Genomic DNA, 19,804 nt, shown 5'->3' on the forward strand with positions numbered 1-19,804 from the left:
TGTGATCCTCTTGGTCAGATTTGTCTGTATTCCTTTATGATACTAAAGAAAATGTTGCTTTTACAGAGTAACAAGCATAATAGTTTCTGGTGGCAGCAGATGGTGGAAGAAGTGACAGGCAATAAAAAAGGAGGGGGGGGGGGGGGGGGGAGGAATGGAAAAATCACTTCCAACATGTTTATACTCCTCGGAGTAAGGGAGGGGAACAGGAAGCAATGAAGCTGGTGGGGAATGTGCTGCACGTTAACAAGAAAATGCAGATGAGTGATGCCAGGGAACTTTAAATGTTCCTCCTGCAGCTGGAGGCGAAGACCTGGTGAGCTGGTTTCCAGTGCTAATGAAACATATCCATTATAATGTGCTGGAAGTTCATCTAAATGAGAAAATCAATTTAAAAGTCGACAGTAAATTTTTACATGAATTTCCGGTTAAAATACAGCACATATTGATTATAATAGGCAATAAGCCCAATCCTTCTTTTTGCATGTTTGAGGTGGAAACAAACTGCAGGCAGCAGCCGTTCTGCTGCATGTTTCAAGCTGGTGGGACTAACAGATGGCAATAATGGGATTACAATAATCGGATTTTTAAAAGTGGCATATGTAATCTTAAACACCTACTGTAAAAACACAGTAATCTGATTAGAGACTCTTTGAAGAGAAGAATGCAGAAAGCATTTAGATAAAATTAATGAGACTTGATGTTGTTATAGCATTACTGGAAATCTCTTCACTCTGTTCAGCTGTGAAGCGGAAGAAAGCCTTCTTTCTTCCCCTGTTCAGTCGAGGTGTGGGACGCATTAGGAGATCATACAGCGCGGTGACGCCCCCAAGTGGAAATCAGCAGCATTACAGCATCAGTTCAAGATAAAAAATAGTTCAGTTTCGCTTTCCAATCATCAGAAATGATACCGAAGTTTTCCTCCTCACATGAAGCTGTAGTCAGGCTGCGCTTTGGTCTCACAGGTGGAAGTTAACGCAGGCAGAGCTCGGAAACGATGGAGACGGAAATACTGAGAATGATCTGCGCCGGCCAAGGAGCAGTCAACACGGAGGATTTAGTGTATAATCTGTTTTCCGGAGATCCCACGAAGTTGTCGGAGATCATTTCGAACCGAGAGAAATTTGCTCGGTGTTGTCCAAACGGACAGGAGAAGGTGGTGGCCAGGACCCGCCTGAGACTTTGCAGAGGCAAAGACTGCCCGGGGACGTGCAGGGGTCTGCACCTGTGCAAAAACTTCCTCTTCGGATTCTGTGAGTTCAGCCAGCTCAGGTAAACATGCTGGACTTAAAGTAAATTATAGAGTTTATTGCATTGGAGTATTATTATTTCTGCACACTGTATCTGTATACAGAAAGCTGCATCTGACAGCTCAGGTGGAGGCAGGATTTCAAACTCTTTTATCGTGTAAACCTGATATCTGCATCGGTTGCTACTGACAACAAACAAGGTTTTGACACAATGGACTGAACCATGTTGTAATTGGGAGGAACACTATGCAATATTTGCCTTGGACATTGCCATACACCTGCCACATATATTGTAATAACTCAAATAACAGGAATAGAAATGAAGACACAAACAGATAAACAAGAGGAGCCTACAGAGAATTTATAGAGCTGTTCTTGAAAAAGCAAAACCAAAATCCCTTAGACATATTTTCTCTGATGTTTTTTTTTTATGTGCAGCTACAACATCAGCTTGGCTTAGCAGTTAGAAAAAAGAGTGGAAGTGAAAGGAAAATGGCTTTACAGTGTGTTTGGTTGAATTTTTTGTCTCAATTTTAAATGTTAAAGGGATTCTAGTTCTACCCAGCTATATATAAAAAGCTGGTATTGGACTAATCCCATTAAAACGTATGTCCCAAAACCTAAGTTTGACATTTATGTAATATTACTACCATGATTTATTAGGCTGTCATTTGATATAACCCTTTGGTTTTAAGCACTAACAGCCTCAAAAACAGCTGACTTTGTTCCAGACAGATAAGCTTTCATAATCATCCCACAGTGAGAGACATCAGCTCATTTAAATGTATTACACTGTTTTTATTTTTGGTTTGGGTTTTTTCTTCTTAACTGAGCAAATGGATGCTAGCACTCACAGTCACGAATCAGCTGTGTGGATTCTGTTATAACAGGAGGGGCTGCAGCTTCTCCCATGAGCTGACGTCTGAGCATAACCAAAGACTTCTGAGGCAGCATGAGCTGGAGAGCCTGAGCCGAGAGGAGCTGTGCACCCTGCTGCTGCAGAGTGACCACACACTCCTTCCTGCTGTGAGTCTTACTACCGAGCACTCTTAAGTTGAATTTCAATCAATACTGGATCTGCTGATCAAGCAGCCTTTCTTTAGACACATTTTCTTGTCATGCTGATATCCAGCTCAACCTTCCCACCAACTTCACAAAATACAACAATATTAAAAAGCTTGAGAGAGTTTTTCTGTTGCAAACAAGTTAATAAGAAAATGATCCCACATTGACCGATGACCTCAGTAAAAATATTCCCAATACGTCTAGGATCTTGGGCACCAGTTTCACATTTTATTTATTTAGATAGCATTTTGCTAACTTTAATTTATCGAGCTTTTATTGCTGTGATAAAGCAAAGTATGGTTTTGGGTTATACCTACTTACATGTGGGTGCTACATGTCCTCAGTTGCTCAGTCAGATCCGCCTCTTGCTTATAGCTAGTTAACATAAATAATGGATATAACATTGGCCATATCCATCTTTTATATACAGGCTATGATTGTAACCATCTTTTCTTTTCTTCTCTCCATCAGATATGCTACAACTACAACAATGGTGATGGAGAGTTCAGCAGGTGTCGGGATGGTCATGGTTGCAGGAGGCTCCACATCTGTGAGAACTACATCAGCCGTGAATGCAGCTGCTGGAAGAACCACGATTTTAATGCTCCACAGCCATTCAAAGCTTTGAAAGTTAGAGGCGTACCTGACACACTCTTTCAGTCCTTGAAGGCTGCTTATGCAAATAAACAGGCTTTGAGACTGGCTGGAACCAACAGGGAAGATAGAGTCCACAGAGGAAACTGCTCCAGTGGTGAAGTCTCTGCTAATGACAACAACACTGATGAAAACAGTCTTTTTGGTAAGAGCAAAAAGCGGCCACGCCATTGGGATAGAGGGAAACACGGTAACCCGGTCAACCGAGAAAACGCCCGTTTCTCAAGTGACATTCATGCAGCTGACGATGAAGCTGCAAAAGCCAACAAAGGGCACAACAAGAGACAAAGGACCATTAGAGGTAAATCTGGAAACACTTCTATGGGGAGATGAACTAAAACTGCTGTCTAAACAAGGTGTGTGAAATATCTCCTGTTTCTTTCAGATAAAACAGGGATCTGCATGTACTTCATTAAAGGTCACTGCAAACATGATGGTGAGAAAGTCATGGTTAGTAAGTGTTTGAGGCTTTAATGTAGTTCTTTCTTGACTTTGACCAGCTGTCTTTCTTCTTTCTTCTTAGATCGATGTTATAAAGCTCATGACAAGATGCCGTACCGATGGCAGGTCCAAGATGGAGTCCAGTGGACTGATTTGCCCGACAATGAGACAATTGAGAGAGACTACTGTGACCCCAGTAACTCATACAGGTACTCACACAATTGAACTTCTTTAGAGATTTATTTTACACAATCTGTTACGGTTTGGAGGAGGACTCAAGCGCAGGACTCTGTGGGGATGAACAAAAAGTATTTTACCAGCATAATATAATCTGCAGTATGATCATTGCTTTAACAATGTAACAGATAGCTTTAAGATGGCCTTAAGATGTTTATGCATACAAGTTATTATATTAATTTTGTATTCCAGGTGCAGTTATAACTATTTTATACATATTGCATATCTGTGCTTATTTGAGTTGATGTTCAGGTTCTTTAAAGGTCTTAAGCTTCACTGACGTGACTGTTCAGGTGATACATGCTGAGGGAAAACTAGAACATAGAAGGAATTGCAATACATGCTTACAAAACACTTATATATCAGGTCATTTCATATTAAGGTTTAAGTAGAGGTTCTTGGTTAAAACATTTATTTAGTAGAAGACATACACATAGTCTCAGTGAGCCTCTGGTCTAGTGAAAGGTCAGAAGTGCAACAGGTGAATTGAGAAAGAGCATTTGAGGACGAGACACAGACAGTTAGTAGGTGAAGAGGTGACACAAAGAGCATGTGAGGTCAACACACACACACACACACACATGAGTTAGATTTATTTAGAGGAGAGATTAGTCATGTCTCGGCAAGAAAGAGGAACAATTCACTTTAAGACAAGAACGGAAAGTACCAGCCATGAAAATAGAAGATGATCTTCTGGGTTAAAAGTCATTGTGGTGTTGATCTGATCTATGTATAAAATGTATCTGTGACGCATGAAGGGGCGTCAGTAAAACAAACCCTGATGTTATAAAATAATTGTTTGTGCTTTAGTAAGTCGAAGATCAATTGCTGTTTCCAGTGATCTTCCCACGTGTGAATTAAAATCTTCGTTTGACTTCACCCGGCCGGACCAGTGTGGTTATTTTTCGATCACCTCTTGTACCCTTCCTCAATTTTTGAACCTTAACAACTCCGGGCTCAGATGCACACAAGAAAGATTTATTTACAATTCACCAGGTGTGTATACAAGAAGGTGCGGGGGGGGGGGGGGGGGGGGTCCAGGGGAAAAGCACGCATTCTTAAATACAACGCACAAAGGAAACACACTTAACCCGACTTGCAGTAGCTTGGCTTCACTAATGCGTGGTAGACAACGATCCAGCGAGGAGCAGCAGTCACCTCCTGGCTTAAATGCTGATCATCTTCATGAGACCCAGGTGTCTCATCTCCCGAGGGCGTGAACCCACGGTGAGTCCGCCCCGGCGAGAGAGAAGAGAAGAGAGACAGTGCAGCTGATCCGCCTGGCCGTGACACAATCATCTCAATGTTTTTAGATAAAGTGGAACTATTAAGCTTTTCCATATTTTCTTTCATATATACACTGATAAAATAACAGATGCTCATTTTAAACTTTGACAAAGTTTAAAAAAATAATAATAATTTGAAACTTTAACATAATTGTAAAACAAAGAGAAAATATGAGGTGAGACAAGATTTTCTGTTGCTACAGGAAAATCCTTTCATTGAGTGTTTCAATGCACAAAGGTTTTGGTAGAACTGATGTTAATACTTTCTTGATTGTTTTTTTGCAGTAGTACCAGCCCGGCCGTGCACTTTGACACGATGACGTTTGGACAGAACAAAGTGCGTCGACTCTCGACAGAAAACTCGGTGATCGAGCCGACCTTCATCCACACCACCGAGTGGCTTTGGTACTGGCAGGATGGGAGTTGGAACATGTTTGCATCCGCTGTGAGTAACTACAGAGTGTTGACAGAAATTTTGGCAGATTGCTAAAAATTAACCCATAAGGACCCACAACATTTTTTTTTCAGGACAATTATGAGTGATGTCAATCATACAAAATGGACCACCTTTAACACACTTCTGAAGCTTTTTAAATAATAGCTCCAGAAAACTGTTTCTGGTTGTTAGTGATGATGTATGAACCCTGCTTTTGGGTCCAAACTTCTACTGTGTTCATTACATGTTTTAATGCTTCTCATCTTGTTCTGTTTAATCTGAACAAGCCCTTAAAAATACTCAGTGATCACTGTCGACCTCTCTGCATTTTTATTAGCACTGTTCATATGCAGCATGTTTTAAACGTGTGTGTATGTGAGAATGCGTGTGTCATGGGGGTGCATTTGTGTGACCTCCTGCTCACCAAAATGATCATAAAGCTGGAAGCTTACAACACAAGAAACAGATCTTTCATATAGGATGTATCTACAATAAAACCTCTCCCAGCACAGAGTGGCTGGAGAGGTGGTGAGACAAAGGAATGTCTTTGATCACACAGTTTGAATCAATGTAGAGATGGGAAGCATAAAAATGACAACATTTAACAATTCACTTTAACATTTCCCTCCTGTTTTGTTATTTTTATGCTCCAGATTATTCCTGTGTAGTATTTTCTCACTACTTGTTTTTGACAGTGTCAGTGTAGATTTAGATGTCACACAGCTCCTGCCGTCATTCACCTCCTATTGCAGCAAAGGTTCACCATTAATACATGTTCTAAACTACTATGTTCTTCCATCTCATACACAGTAAACTACATCCTGCAAGTAAACAAATGAATGTCAACAGTCAAACACGAAGAATCAACATTCTCAAATCATATGTCACTACAATCCAGCTGTATACAGGCATTCAAACACATCAGTTGATTTTACTGTTTGTCCATGTGAATCTCAGCTAACTTCAGAGCTGTAGCCTGGTCAACACTCCTCTTTATGACCCCTATCAACCCCCCAAATCTTCTCACTGTAGGCACCCTGTGGGGGTTAGAGTCAACTGGTGAATCATCTGCACTTACAACTCTTCTCCTTTCCTGTTGTCACTGCAGAAAAAGATTTTGTAAAGGAAATTGGATCAAGTTGTTTATGATCTTCTCCCCCCTTTTTGAGTCATGTCCACCCATGGCTCAAAACTTCAACCAGCTCAGAGAAGTTGACACGATGTAAATGTAGACAAAAGGCTCCTCTGTTTACATCTCTCCCTCGCAGAAGGCTTCTCTGCAGAGCATCAAATCTGCATGGCAAAGTGACACCTTTAGATGATCTTCATCCTTGGGAAAAGTGGTGTCAACTATCTCCCAGTCTCCTAGCATCTGTGCTTCACACAGAACCACAATTCCATCGCTGGTCCCCCGCTGCGCTGTCACTTTTGGAGCTTGGCACGCTCCCTTCATCCCTCAGTTTCTGTTCCAACGCGCTGACGATTTAAGGCAGAGCACGTCGTACACCTTAGTTGTCTTCTTCAACGTCAACGTCGAAACTTTATTTAAGATTTTGCTGTGCGAAGTCTCCTCATGACGATCTTCTGGAAGCCCAGTGGTGCAACCCACTGTGGTTTTTCAGCTGTCCTGCAGATGGTCCCTGCTTCTCACTGGTCCTCTTGAAGCGTCTCTCCTGGCCTCAGCTTCCATCTTGTCGACGCTCTTCCTTACTCGCTTCTCCTCATGGTACCTGCAAATTTAAAATTGACACTCTTCTTGTGCCACACGGCTCTCGTCATGTGTCAGCTCCACACAATGAGACATGCACAAGAATGCTGCACATTCTCTTCTAAAAAAAATTCTCCAGGGTTTCCCTCTTGGAGCAGCTCCACTCCAAACCTGTAACCCTGTCAATACATTAGTCAGAGGTTAAACATTAAGATTGTTTAACTCCCAGCTGCACCCGGAGCCTGTATCCTAGAAGACAAAGTCTTTAAGTTAAAACAAACTCACATTTGCAACCAACTGTAGCATAAGATTAATAAAGTATTCAGCATCACAGAGACAAGTATAATTGCAGGGTTACTCTAAACTCATTAAACCCCTGATTTTTCCATAATTTGCTCCAAATCATTGAACATCTGCACTTCATTCCACATTGTAATCAGAATCAGAATCAGAATACTTTATTGATCCCTGGGGGAAATTATTTTTTGTTACAGTGACTGGACAGTGACTTTTCTTAAGTTTGTCACTCACCATGAGCTCAATAGTGGTCAGATAATAAGCCCCATGTAACTATTGAGTAACCACTGCACATCTGTTCAATCGTCACTTGTCTGTCTGTGCTGAATCCTTTACAAGCAGCTTTAAAGGAAAAACAAACATTAGCCAAACACACGGATCATCCTGGAGGTCGGGCCTAAGTCAACAGGTTCCAGAGGTGCTGTAAAAGGTCATAAAGTTAACACTCGGCTGTAAAAAACAGAAGTAACACTGGTTTCAACACAGTATCACACTGTATTCACATCTTCCCCTGTAATTTTCAACATTTTCTCAACAACACAGTGTAATTTCATCACCAACACACAGCCTGTAACCACAGTTTTCTTGACACACAAAATCTCAGTAATCCTGTGGTAGAAAAACATTACTAAGTTGTGTGTCCTGCTGTAAATCACATGATCAAATCACATGATTAACCCTCTGCTGTAGAAAAGAAATGTAAATGTTAGTGCTGCGCAGGTGTATACACTCTTTCTCACAGTGATCTCTGTGAGCAACACAAGGTGATGAATAACACCTTTGGTAAATTCAAAAACATCCAGAAAAATTACAACTAAAAAGGTTAAATTTGCAGAGTTCACATAGTCATGTGACCCAAGTTTCCTCCTGTGGTGTCCTCCTGCTCCTGCAACAAGAGGCACACACAGAGATACATCCACTCCTTTGTCATCTGAATGGGGTAACCTTGAATAGTGGTGTCAGTCAGTCTTGTCAGCTTTTACCAGTCAGTCAGTTCCCCATTTTTTTATTTTCACTCATTATTCATTCATCGATTGTTTCTTTTTTTCTTTGCTGATAGTGGAACCTATCGTCGCATTTTGTTTCCACCCTCAGCAAAACTACGACATTTAAAAAAGAAACAGAATTTAGACTGGATTACCTCGCTGAATCCTTTTAGAAAGGGACTCGCTTCCTAATTGTCCCAAACAAGTGGCTTTCACCTGAGCCCGTTTTAATTTTGGAGAAACTCACTTTGCAACCGTTCGCAACAACATGTTGTAGTTCTCCCTATTCAAACATTCAGATCCTCTTAGATGAGAGAGAATATTAAACAAAACTTTCAGTGCACTATGAAAGTAACAAAATAAAAAGTAAGGGGGGGGATCATACCAAACCTAATTGGCAGGCTCAACCTTGCAACAAAAGACAAATCATCAGCTAGTTTGATCTCAAACATTCATCCAATCAGCCACACACAACACACAGCATAACCCTGTTGTCTCATCACATAATGAGTTTCTTCTCATGTAACCAAATGTGTGCCATGTTAAAACTTCTTCACACACCAGAAACTCAACAATCAGCTCACTCAGTCAAAACCTCTCATCAGCATTCTGTTTTCTCCCTATGATGCAATCATTTGTCCTCCTATAATATTCAGTCCACTAGTCTATGTATCACTTTTCATCTTACTAGTGACTTGGACAAGATGACAAACAGAATCTCATGCTTAAGATGCTTTCTGGTCTTCATGAGTGTCATTGTATGTGTATGTGGGGTTGGTATGGTTAATGCTGTTTGTGTGTGTGTTTTTTTGTGTACCTTTCTCATTTTGTAGTCCAGACTCCTTCTCAATTTTCCCACTTAAAGCAGTTTCCTTTTTTCCCAGGATTGCTTACCCAAATTTTGATTTCCCACACTAAACGACAGCCTTCCTCTGTGTGCTCACCTGCTCCTCTCACTCCGTTCTCCTCTCCTACGTTGCAGTCCAATGGCAGACAGTTCTCTTCAGCTTTGTCCTGTGTTTTCCCACTGTCTCATCTTGCCATTTTACTCCAAACGTGGCAAATGTCACTCAGACAGTCTCCTCAAAAGTCATCTTCACACACAGTGAAGTTGCAGCTTGCTGGAAACGCATCTCCATCCATCCATGCTGATGCTGTTTGCACACCCTGCAGCTGGACCTCTCTGCTCAGGACTCTGTTGTTGTAAAAATTACAACATTTAACAATTCACTTTAACTATTTCCTTTGCCTTGTTTGGTCTCATCCTTTTCAGCACAACCTCACGTGTCTGAATTTACAGTTATGTTTTCATTTTGACATACTGTATTAACACAATTGATCTAAAATCAGACAAAAAACATAAAATCCGAGTAGAAAAAGTTATATTTTTTACTGTAACAACCAAAAACATGTTTATCGAATCATATTTCATAACTTTAAAAACAAATATAAATTGTCAGTTTTAAAATCATATGCACAAGTTTTGCAAACAAAGTTATTTGCAGCCTTTACCCTTTTTTAAATAACCATTTCAAACTATTTACAGAACAATCAGGTGTTCTCCATTCAATAAGATGCCACACAAATTATTTGTGCCACTTCAAATATTTCTATCCACTATAAAGAAGAACATCACAGCCTGATACCTGCAGGTCTGACATAAGGTCATAACCAGAGAGGGCTCGCTGCGCTGTCCTTAGACAGTAAACGTGACGAAACTATTCGGGAAAAACGCCGCGTATATATAGTTTGTCATGACTCTGGTTTTACGTGGCCTAGCAACACAATTTAAAAACTGGTATATATCACCTTGTTGCTTTGTCATCTTAAAGTGGTCATATGTCTGCATTTATAAATTAGATAGAAGCTATCTGCAAACCTTAGCCAATCTTTCTGTGGGTGATTAGAGTCAGTCCAAGTCTGACTGCAACTGGTTTCAGTAAGTTTGCCTCCTGTCAGACAACCTTGCGCTCAAACGTGGTCACAAGTGTGCAACATCCTCAAGCTCTGGGCAAAAATGTATTCACTACAAGTTGTAGTTGGTCACAGAATATGAATAAATCAATCAATAAATCACCAGGCAGCCACCAATTTTTACTCCAGTCTTATTTTTACTTGCGTGATAAGCCACGCTGTCAAGCTAAGTGTGTCCAGTGTTGGATGATCGTCAGTTGAATGTAAACACGAGGGTCCATGAAACCAGCTCTCTTGTTCATAGTATTTCCAGAATATATTACCATGCTAAATATTACGATACTATGGTGTATCAATTTTTCCCTCCCTATGGTTGGCAGTTGTCCTTTTCTTATGAACTGTTCATTGTTCATATGCCGATGCAGGTTTCCTTCAAGGTTAAAAACACCTTTACTGTTCTCACTTTGCAGATTGGTGGACACGAAGCAGCAGACATCAACAGTGCAAAGCTGGAGGAGAAGTTTCTGGCCAATGATAAAGACGTTGGTTCACACTCATATTCACTCAGTTTCCAAGGTAAACAAAGAATAGGGAACCATGCATACTTCTGCATGTTAAAATATAAAATCAGCTTTATAATTGTTGTGCAAGTTTAAACTTTTTTGCCCCTCAGACATGATGCAGACAAACAAGCGTTACGGCACCAAAAGGCCTGTTTGTAGACGGCCACGGTTTGTCTCTGCTGCAGATGCCCTAAAAAAGAAAGTCAGGTATGTCATCCCCAAAACAGCTCCACCAGACTTCCTTACTTTTTTCTAAATTCATTAGATACTTGAACTTTCTTGTCATCTTTATTCCAGTTGGAGATGGGATTTGATTTTTACACCAAGATCTCTAGAGACCAGCATATTGTCTTGAATCTAACGTAATTTCTATTCAATACTGATAGGTAACCATGCCAAAGTACTGATATTGCCTTGGTCTTTAGAGTCAAACAAAGCTCACTAACCAAAAGCAAACAAATAAAAAACAATATTGTTGTTGTAGCGTACAGCTTCATAAAGCTTGACAAGAGCTGATGCTGGATCCAGGAAAGTTGTAAACTTAATTTTAAACAAAAATAAAATTGGCCTTGTTTTTTCAACTTCTATAAAAATGACATCATTAAAGTAAATTTGAATTTCTCTCTGCAGAAGGTCTTCAGTTCAAAGCTCCACTTCAATACCAAAAACCTGGGACAACACACAGATCCCTCAAACAGGATGCTCGGTATTGTAAAAAACATAAAATATAACTATTCTGTTGTAAGTCACACTCTTAAATTTAGATGTTTTCGAAATTAATTGTATTCTAATAATATTAATAACAGAAGTGAGCAAGTAAATTTACTGACAAATAGACATGAGGACAAAATGCTGTTGGCGTTGAAGATGCGAAGCTTTTCATTGGACGGGATGAATTCATTTATTAGAAGGACAGCTCATAAAAACGAGTTAGAAGCAGAAAAAGACAGTTTCATACGAGGTTTTCTGCTTCTTCATGTTCGTTCACTTGAAGGTTTTATTCCTGTTTTTTATGGGGTCTTTTTTTCTTGTGACAAATTCTTAAATAATTTGAAAATGAATGAAGTGCAGCCGTCTGGCTAATCTGCCGTGAGAACAGAGTTTCTGTTGCAAATGGTGTAGGAGAAGAAAAAAACCAGTTTTTAAAAAACGTTAAGTAGCAATTTATTCAAAGTAAACAAGCTAAAACATACAATTTAGCATTGCTAGGCATTTATTTCTTTTTTGTAAACAAAAGTACTTTAGTATTTTTGAATAGGCTAAAAAAAGTATATTACATTAGGGCAGCCTAATTATTATTTCATTATTATTAAGAAACACATTAGCTGATTGCTGTTAAGCATTGGGATGGCAATTTGTCCCTATCCGATTCAATTTAATTTAGTTTTATTTTATTTATATAGCACAAAAAAGTCACCTTAAGGCATTTTATATATTAAGTTAAAACCTTCCAATAACACAGAGAAAACCTCAACAATCAGACAACCCCCTAAGAGCAGTGTTGGGGAGTAATGGAATACATGTACCGCCGTTACGTATTTAAAATACAAAATATGAGTAACTGTATTACTGTTTATAAAGGTGGTATTCAGAATACAGTTACTTTGCTAAAATAAATGGATTACACTGCGTTACTTTCCTGTTTCATATGTTAGGCTGTCCCCTCTCTATTTTTGGTAATTCCACGCCGGTGGAAACCCAAACAAAACCCGCATTAAGAGGCTCAAACGTCTCATTCTCGCGTCTCATAGTCACGTGAAGAAATATTTTTTTAAATGATTTAATATGAAGGCAACAGGCAGAGTGTTGCAGGCATCGCCCTAAAGAATGTAGCTTCATGGGCAGTGTAGTCCGTGCTGCAGGGAGAATGGACTGTCATACCCGTTATGTGTCTGTGAGCGCGAGGAGGGAGAAAAAGGAAAAGTACGAGCTGTCATCGAGCAGAAACAAGAGCTGGAAGCATGTAAATATAATAATAACCACTGCAGCCAAAAAGAGAGCCTGACGAGCCCAGCTGTAAGTAAGCTGTTAAGACTCGACTGTGTTCGTGTTTTCCTCCGAAACAATAAGTTCGGTTGGAGCAGCCTTCCAACGCCTCTCTCTGTCTTTCGCTAGCAAAGTTGACCCAGACAACAAAGTAAAGCTATTTTTCATCTACGAGCCCGACACGTACCCGACGTATTAGCCAGAGGTCCCTTTACTACGGTTCGGAGCCGCTGACCTGTTTTATATACGTGTGGAATAGTTTTCTATACGAGATCGCTGCAAAAAGTGCAGCCTTACCTAATGTCCACCTACTGTTACTCATTTATATTAAGATTTAAACATCTAGTTGGTGTTGGTATGGCGAGTAACCTTCAGTAATAAATCACCCAGCAATAGTACATTCATGTAGTTGTAAAAAAGCATGATAATATATCAAGTAATCCAAAGTATTCAGAATACATTACTCTCATTGAGTAACGTAATGGAATACGTTACAAGATACAATATGTAATCTGTAATCTGTAGTGGAATACATTTTAAAAGTAACCTTCCCAACACTGCCTATGAGCGAGCACTTGGCAGCAGTGGGAAGGAAAAAAACTCAGTTTTAACTGCGGGCTCAGAGAGGGGCGGGGCCATCTGCCATGAGCAATTGGGGGTGAGAGGAAAAGCAGAGAGCAGAGCACTTGTTATTTTTCGTTGTCATTGTGAATAAAAATATTTAATGTGCCTGTTTTTTTTTCATACAGCGAATCTCACTCCAGCTCAGCTCAGAAGAATTTAAGGAGGCTGAAGCTCTTTTCTATAAAACCATGAAAGACTGTGACATCATCAACATTGAGAGGATTCAGAACAAAGCTCTATGGGAAGCCTTTCAGTTGTACGTATTTCATTTAATGTGCACCCATCTTTCACTGTGAGTATAAAGTTACTGTACCACTGCTGCCAGCTAAAGTGAGGTTATGGTTGTGTAACTGATATGACTGAGCTTTTTATTAAAGTGTATATAGTATTACCAGCTGTCAGTTCGCTGAGGTTTGCAAGCATTCATTTATGCACCGCTCTGTTAAAGCCCTGCATTTCATTCAGGATTCATTCAGAGATGGCCTCACATTTGAACAGTGATGGGAATAACAATGTTCTAAGTAACGGCGTTACTTTTTTCAGTAACGAGTAATATAACTAATTACTGCTACCTATCATTACAACGCCGTTACTAAAATGCGGTGTTACTATTTTTCAACAAACAGACGGTTGAAGCTGTGTTCAGGTTACCGCACCTTATATCAGTTGCACGGAAGTAGCTGTAAGTAATCTGGACGCTACAGCTTTGAGCAGCTGTGCGCGCTCAGATTACTTACTTTTTGGCAAAACACCTGGAGCTAAGGGGGCAAAACAATCGCATGAGTGCTGCTGCTTGACTGAGGAAGAATGAAGTAGTCGTAGTAAGCCAATCACACGACTACTTCAAGATGACAAAGCAACAAGGTGATATATACCAGTTTTTAAATTGTGGTGATAGGCCACGTAAAACCAGAGTCATGATAAACAATATATACGCGGCATTTTTTCCTCAATAGTGTCGTCACGTTTACTGTCTAAGGACAGCGCAGCGAGACCTCTCTGGTTATGACCTTATGTCAGACCTGCAGGTATCAGGTGTGATGTTCTTCTTTATAGTGGATAGAAATATTTGAAGTGGCACAAATAATTTGTGTGGCATCTTATTGAATGGAGAACACCTGATTGTTATGTAAATAGCTTGAAATGGTTATTTAAAAAAGGGTAAAAGGTAAATGGCTGCAAACTGCAACAACAATTTTGTTGTTTGCAAAACTTGTGCATATGATTTTAAAATTTACAATTTATACTTGCATTCAAAGTTATGAAATATGATTCATTAAACATGTTTGTGGTTGTTACAGTAAAAAAGATAACTTTTTCTACTCAGAGTTAATGTTTTTATCTGATTTTAGATCAATTGTGTTAATACAGTATGTCAAAATGAAAACGTAACTGTAAATTCCAACATGTGAGGTTGTGCTGAAAAGGATGAGACCAAACAAGGCAAAGGAAAGAGTTTTTCAAGGTGAAATGTAGAGGGAGAATTGAAAGTAGTCAAAAACAGCCAATAATGCTCTAAAATTAAACATTTTTTTTAAAGTAACGCAATAGTTACTTTTCCTAGTAATTAATTACTTTTAGAATCTTGTAACTCGGTTACTTTTTTGAAGAAGTAATTAGTAACTATAATTAATTACTTTTTCAAAGTAACTTGCCCAACACTGCATTAGACTGTAGAATACTTTGGTATACAGAGTTCATGGTTGACTCAGTGACTCCAAGGTGCTCAGGTCCTGTTGTGTAAAAGACCAAACAAACCCAAATCGCCGCGCCTCCACCACCGAGCTTGAAAGCTGCTATGAGGTGTTTGTGCAGAGACTCTGTTTGATGTGCACTGTGGCCAGACATCTCCGCTTTGGTGTCATCTTTCTGAAGGACATTATTCCAGAAATCTTGTGGTTTGTTCAGATGCAATTTTGCAAACCTGAGCTGAACATTTAAGCTATATTTTCAGAAACAGAAGCTGCGTCTGTTGTTTATACAGCATTTAGCTGCATTTAGCATTCAATGTTATCCTGCTTTCCACTTGTGGCTACAGAGACTGCTGCTGCAGATGTATATAGTATGTATACTGTAGATGTCTATAGTATATTTATTCACTTTATATTCCCGCACTTACTGTACATGTACCAGTTAGAGTTAGTTTTTTCCTGCCTCCTATTTCAAGGCAGAAAAATCAAATGAAGAGCAAAAACAGAGATGGAAAGGTGATGGAGAAAAAGCTTTTTCATGGCACTGACTCCAAATATGTAGACGCCATCTGCCACAACAACTTTGACTGGAGAATCTGTGGAACTCATGGAACGGCTTATGGGAAAGGTGAGTTAAAACGGTTATTGAATATTCAAATTATGTTTTCAGAAAAAATACGTTTAAAATCAAAAATTCCAAACATTCTCATTTCAATCTTGCAGTCTTTTCTGTGACACCCTTGGGTGCTGGGAAGTGATACTTTAAAAAAAATAAACCAAAGGCTTTGTTTGTCTCTGTTTATCACTGAAGAAAATAATGCGTAGCCCTTTGTCTTTTCCCACAAATAAAGTTTTGATAATTGTATCTTTTGGTGTCTAAACACAGGTAGTTACTTTGCCCGTGATGCCAGTTACTCCCACAACTACACCGGAGACACTGATGTGAGAGCCATGTTCATCTCACGGGTGCTGGTGGGAGACTTCACCATAGGGTCCTCTGATTATCGCCGACCTCCTTCCAAGGATGGAGGGGGCATAAACTTCTATGACAGCTGTGTGAATGATGTAATGAACCCCTCCATATTTGTGGTGTTTGAGAAGCAGCAGATCTACCCCGAGTACCTGATAAAGTACAAGACCACAAACCTACTTAATGTGCACAATGGCAATAATAATTCTTGTGTCATTGCTTAACAAAAGTGGTGTAAAAGGGGGTAGGCAGTGTCTTGAAATGGAAATTTTATTTTGAAGGAGCTTAATAGAGTTTGTGCTGAATAATTTAATCATATGCAAACACATACCTGAAAGCAAAAAAGCACAAAAAAATCTTATGTAGAGATAAATATAAAAAAAGAAGCAGTAGATATTAATGACAGATATGTTCACAATAGAAAAGAACTCTTGCTTACTTCCAGACGATTAGAAAATGTGAATTGTGAGCTGGTCTGTAGTTAATGTAGATTAACAGTTTATGATTAATTAGCTTCTCAGTCAGATGATATTAAAACATTTTAGGTTAAATTCAAATGATGGGGAAACCTTGATGAAATTGCTGAATGATGAATGATTTATATTTTTACATTTTCCTGTTGCACTTTATTATTTCTATTTCTGTTTTTGTTGTTTTGATGCTGAAGTTTTTCCACCTTGACCAAATGTAAAATGATTTTCTACAAATTGCCAGCATTTCCTCTCACTTTGTATTTATGAGCATATTGAAGATGAAGAAAAAGGTTGGCACGATCCCATTTGCTGAGGTGTTGTTTATAGAAAATAGACCAGCCTTTATACAGAATAATTAAAAAACAGCAGGACTGAGTTAACCTTATCAGAAGAAAAAACCAAGTGCTTTCCTCATGATTATCTTCGGAGGTTTTATATGTCTGCCACATTTAGTGTTAATTATGCAAACAAATCATAAAATGTCAATTAATGATAAAGGACGCTGTCAGATTAGACCATTAGAGTCAGAAATTCTTATAATGACTTGTCCGAGACACATGATGGATTATGTGTTGGTGCCTGATGGTAGCAACAAGAAGCAGGGACCAACTTTTGAGAACATGAATAGAAACAAACAGCAGCTCTGTGTTTGGAAAAACCTAAAAAAAAAAGAGAAAAATATTAAAAGGGAAGCTCAAAGACGATGCTGTGGTGGCTCTTAATCTCTTTAAGATCGTCCCATTGTGCACTACAGAGCGCACACCACTGCTCTTGGAGTCACGAAAACATAAAGGTTGCGTTAAAACTTGATATCTGATATAGCATTACACTTCTTTCAACTCAGACAAAGTCCATTGCACTACTTTCAAGCACTTTGCAACCTGTCCTCTAATTTGGTCATTTCTTCTGGATGCATTTCTCTTGCTTGTATATATTTATTTTGTCGTATGTACTCCTTTTGTCTGTTTTTTATTCTTGCCGTCCTACTGTTTCTATTTTTATTTCATGCACAGTTGATGTGGAGAACCCACAATTTGTTTTGTACATGCACAAAGAAAATAAAAGGCTATTCTATTCTAAAAAGGAGGCATGCCTAACTGGCATCATTTAGTTATCAACTATGATGGTAACGTCAAATGAATTCAGCTATGTTGCAACTGCAAGCAACAAAGTTGCAAAACACACAACAGTCCTGGGAACTGTTGGCTAACACATGGAGGTCTGTGCCACTTTTTAAGAATCATCAGTGACCCACTGCCAAAGTGATCACGCTGGATGGTGTTTGCTGCAATGGCTCCAGACTCTAAGTCGTGTGCTCAGTGTGAGAAAGTGGTGACAGCAGCAGCAGATTTGTCAAATGCGAGAAAGGCGATAATGCATAATGTATATTGAATCATGCTGAGTATGCACAGGTGGCGATGCCTGATTATTAATGTCACCAATGTTGGGTCCTTACTTAAATAATGTCTTTCACATTACTCCTTACTTTTCCTAAAATGATGCAGTACCTTACTTAATTACTTTACTGGAGAAAGTAATTGGTTAGCCATTTCACGCTCCTGCACTGTCTGTCACGATCCTGGGTCTTTTGACCCAGCGTTTTGAGTTTCAGTTTATTTTGATGTTTATGGTTAAGTTCATTAGGTTATCTAAGTTCATTTGCTTATTAGTTTCCCCTTGTGTTTTCAACCCCTGTTAAGTCTCCCTTGCCCTTCATATGTTTCATGTCTGTGTGTGTAATGTGTGTATGTGTTAGTCACCATAGGGAAATAGTTCCTCTGCATTTAACCCATTCACCCAGTGAAGCAGTGGGCAGCCACCAATGCATCATTATCATCATTATGTTCATGTGTGTCAGCTGTTTTCCCCATGTGTTCCGACTTCCCTCATTAGCCTCCTGTGTGTATTTAGTCAGTGTGTTTTCAGTCGTTCCTTGTCTGCTCGTCTGCGTCATGTCTTCAGGTATCCATGTCAGTTCACCATGTTTAAGGTTTTTTTTTTTCCCCCATGTTTTAGTTCACCCAGTTTAGGTTATTGTTTAATTTCATGCATGCCCTTTGATTGCATTTATTTTGCCAGCCTTAATGTGGTTGAAATTATAAATATTTAAACTGCTGGGAAGACTGAAGAAGCATTTAAAACCGTTGCAAAGATTATATTATAGGAAGGCCCAACTACAGAGCTACAGAGCTCCGGGTATAACTCAGGCTTAGATGAGAGTACTTTACACTCTCATGTCACACTTGTAGTTGGAAGCAACTATGAGGCTAGAACACTGGGCTCAATGGTCAAGAAAGCGCTGAGCTTGACCTGGGAGGCCACAGATGCACCAAACGCTTGGAAGGCAGTGGAAGTAGACATGTGGTATGTTGCGTTTTCCTCAGAGGAGTAAAACAAACCTGAAGAGGATTCACCCATGGAAGAAAGAGGACAGATCATACCGACACACAAAGACTCTGGTAGCCCCAATCCTGGGTTTCAGCACCACTGATGCACGACAGACCCGACCACATGTTTGCACTTTTCAGTACACTTCTTTATTGTGGCTGTCAACTTACACACGCTGCTGCAGCTTTGCAGCGGATGCACATATTTCAAGATTTTCAAGAGCTTGGCTTCCCAAGTCCCTGATTTGGGAGTTGAAAACAGAGTGAGAGGTTTCAGCTACTTGCTGGTGGCGGTGGACTGCTTCACAAGCTAGGTGGAAGCAATCCCATTCAAAAATGAATGAGCGCAGACTATGGTGTCCCAAGGAGCATATGCTCTGACAATGATTCACATTTGTCCAATAAAGAACTGGCAGAGGTAGAAAAGGCTCTAGGTATAACACACCGATTTGTTTACCACCCTGCCTCACAAGGGGTGGTGAAAGGGCAAATCAGACTTTGAAGAGAAAAATTGTGGCATATATTAGGACAGTAAACTGAGATGGGTGGACACTCTCCCCATTTTTCTTATGTCAATGAGAACCTCTCTGGGTGCGCATACACACCTGATGCCACATGAGTCGCTGAGAGGCAGGCCAATGCCTGGTCCAACCCTGAGAGGGAGGTCGTATGACCTCTCTGGATGTTTGGCAGGTGAACTGTGATGAATATATGACAGCGTAGACTAAGCGAGTTTTTAAGTTTTGTTTAAGCAGGTGCAGCTGGCTGAGCCTGACGAAACTACAACTACAGCAATAAAGGCTGGTGACTAGGTGCGGGTGAAAGTTCACAATGGA

General features: G+C 39.7%; 1 protein-coding gene across 1 annotated transcript; it reads left to right on the forward strand.

The window, feature by feature from the left end:
* Positions 1-799: 799 nt before the first annotated feature.
* Positions 800-17,692, forward strand: LOC309692134 (protein mono-ADP-ribosyltransferase PARP12-like). Its single transcript, XM_082510356.1, has 12 exons — positions 800-1,272; positions 2,141-2,276; positions 2,787-3,270; positions 3,355-3,405; positions 3,493-3,619; positions 5,219-5,378; positions 10,745-10,850; positions 10,948-11,044; positions 11,468-11,543; positions 13,573-13,703; positions 15,615-15,766; positions 16,025-17,692. Exons 1-12 carry the CDS (start codon positions 998-1,000, stop codon positions 16,330-16,332), a joined length of 2,103 nt encoding a protein of 700 aa, XP_082366482.1. The 5' UTR covers positions 800-997; the 3' UTR covers positions 16,333-17,692.
* The last annotated feature ends 2,112 nt before the right edge of the window (positions 17,693-19,804 follow it).

This window comes from Aulonocara stuartgranti (genome assembly GCF_965226115.1).
Source record: "Aulonocara stuartgranti genome assembly, chromosome: 17".
In the NCBI taxonomy this organism is placed as follows: domain Eukaryota; kingdom Metazoa; phylum Chordata; class Actinopteri; order Cichliformes; family Cichlidae; genus Aulonocara; species Aulonocara stuartgranti.

Excerpts from the sequence above, each read along its gene's own strand:
- LOC309692134 (XM_082510356.1), top strand. The coding sequence starts at position 998 with ATGGAGACGGAAATACTGAGAATGATCTGCGCCGGCCAAGGAGCAGTC. Across the intron at positions 3,271-3,354 it reads GAGACAAAGGACCATTAGAG|ATAAAACAGGGATCTGCATG; the intron begins GTAAATCTGGAA and ends TGTTTCTTTCAG. Across the intron at positions 10,851-10,947 it reads ATATTCACTCAGTTTCCAAG|ACATGATGCAGACAAACAAG; the intron begins GTAAACAAAGAA and ends TTTGCCCCTCAG.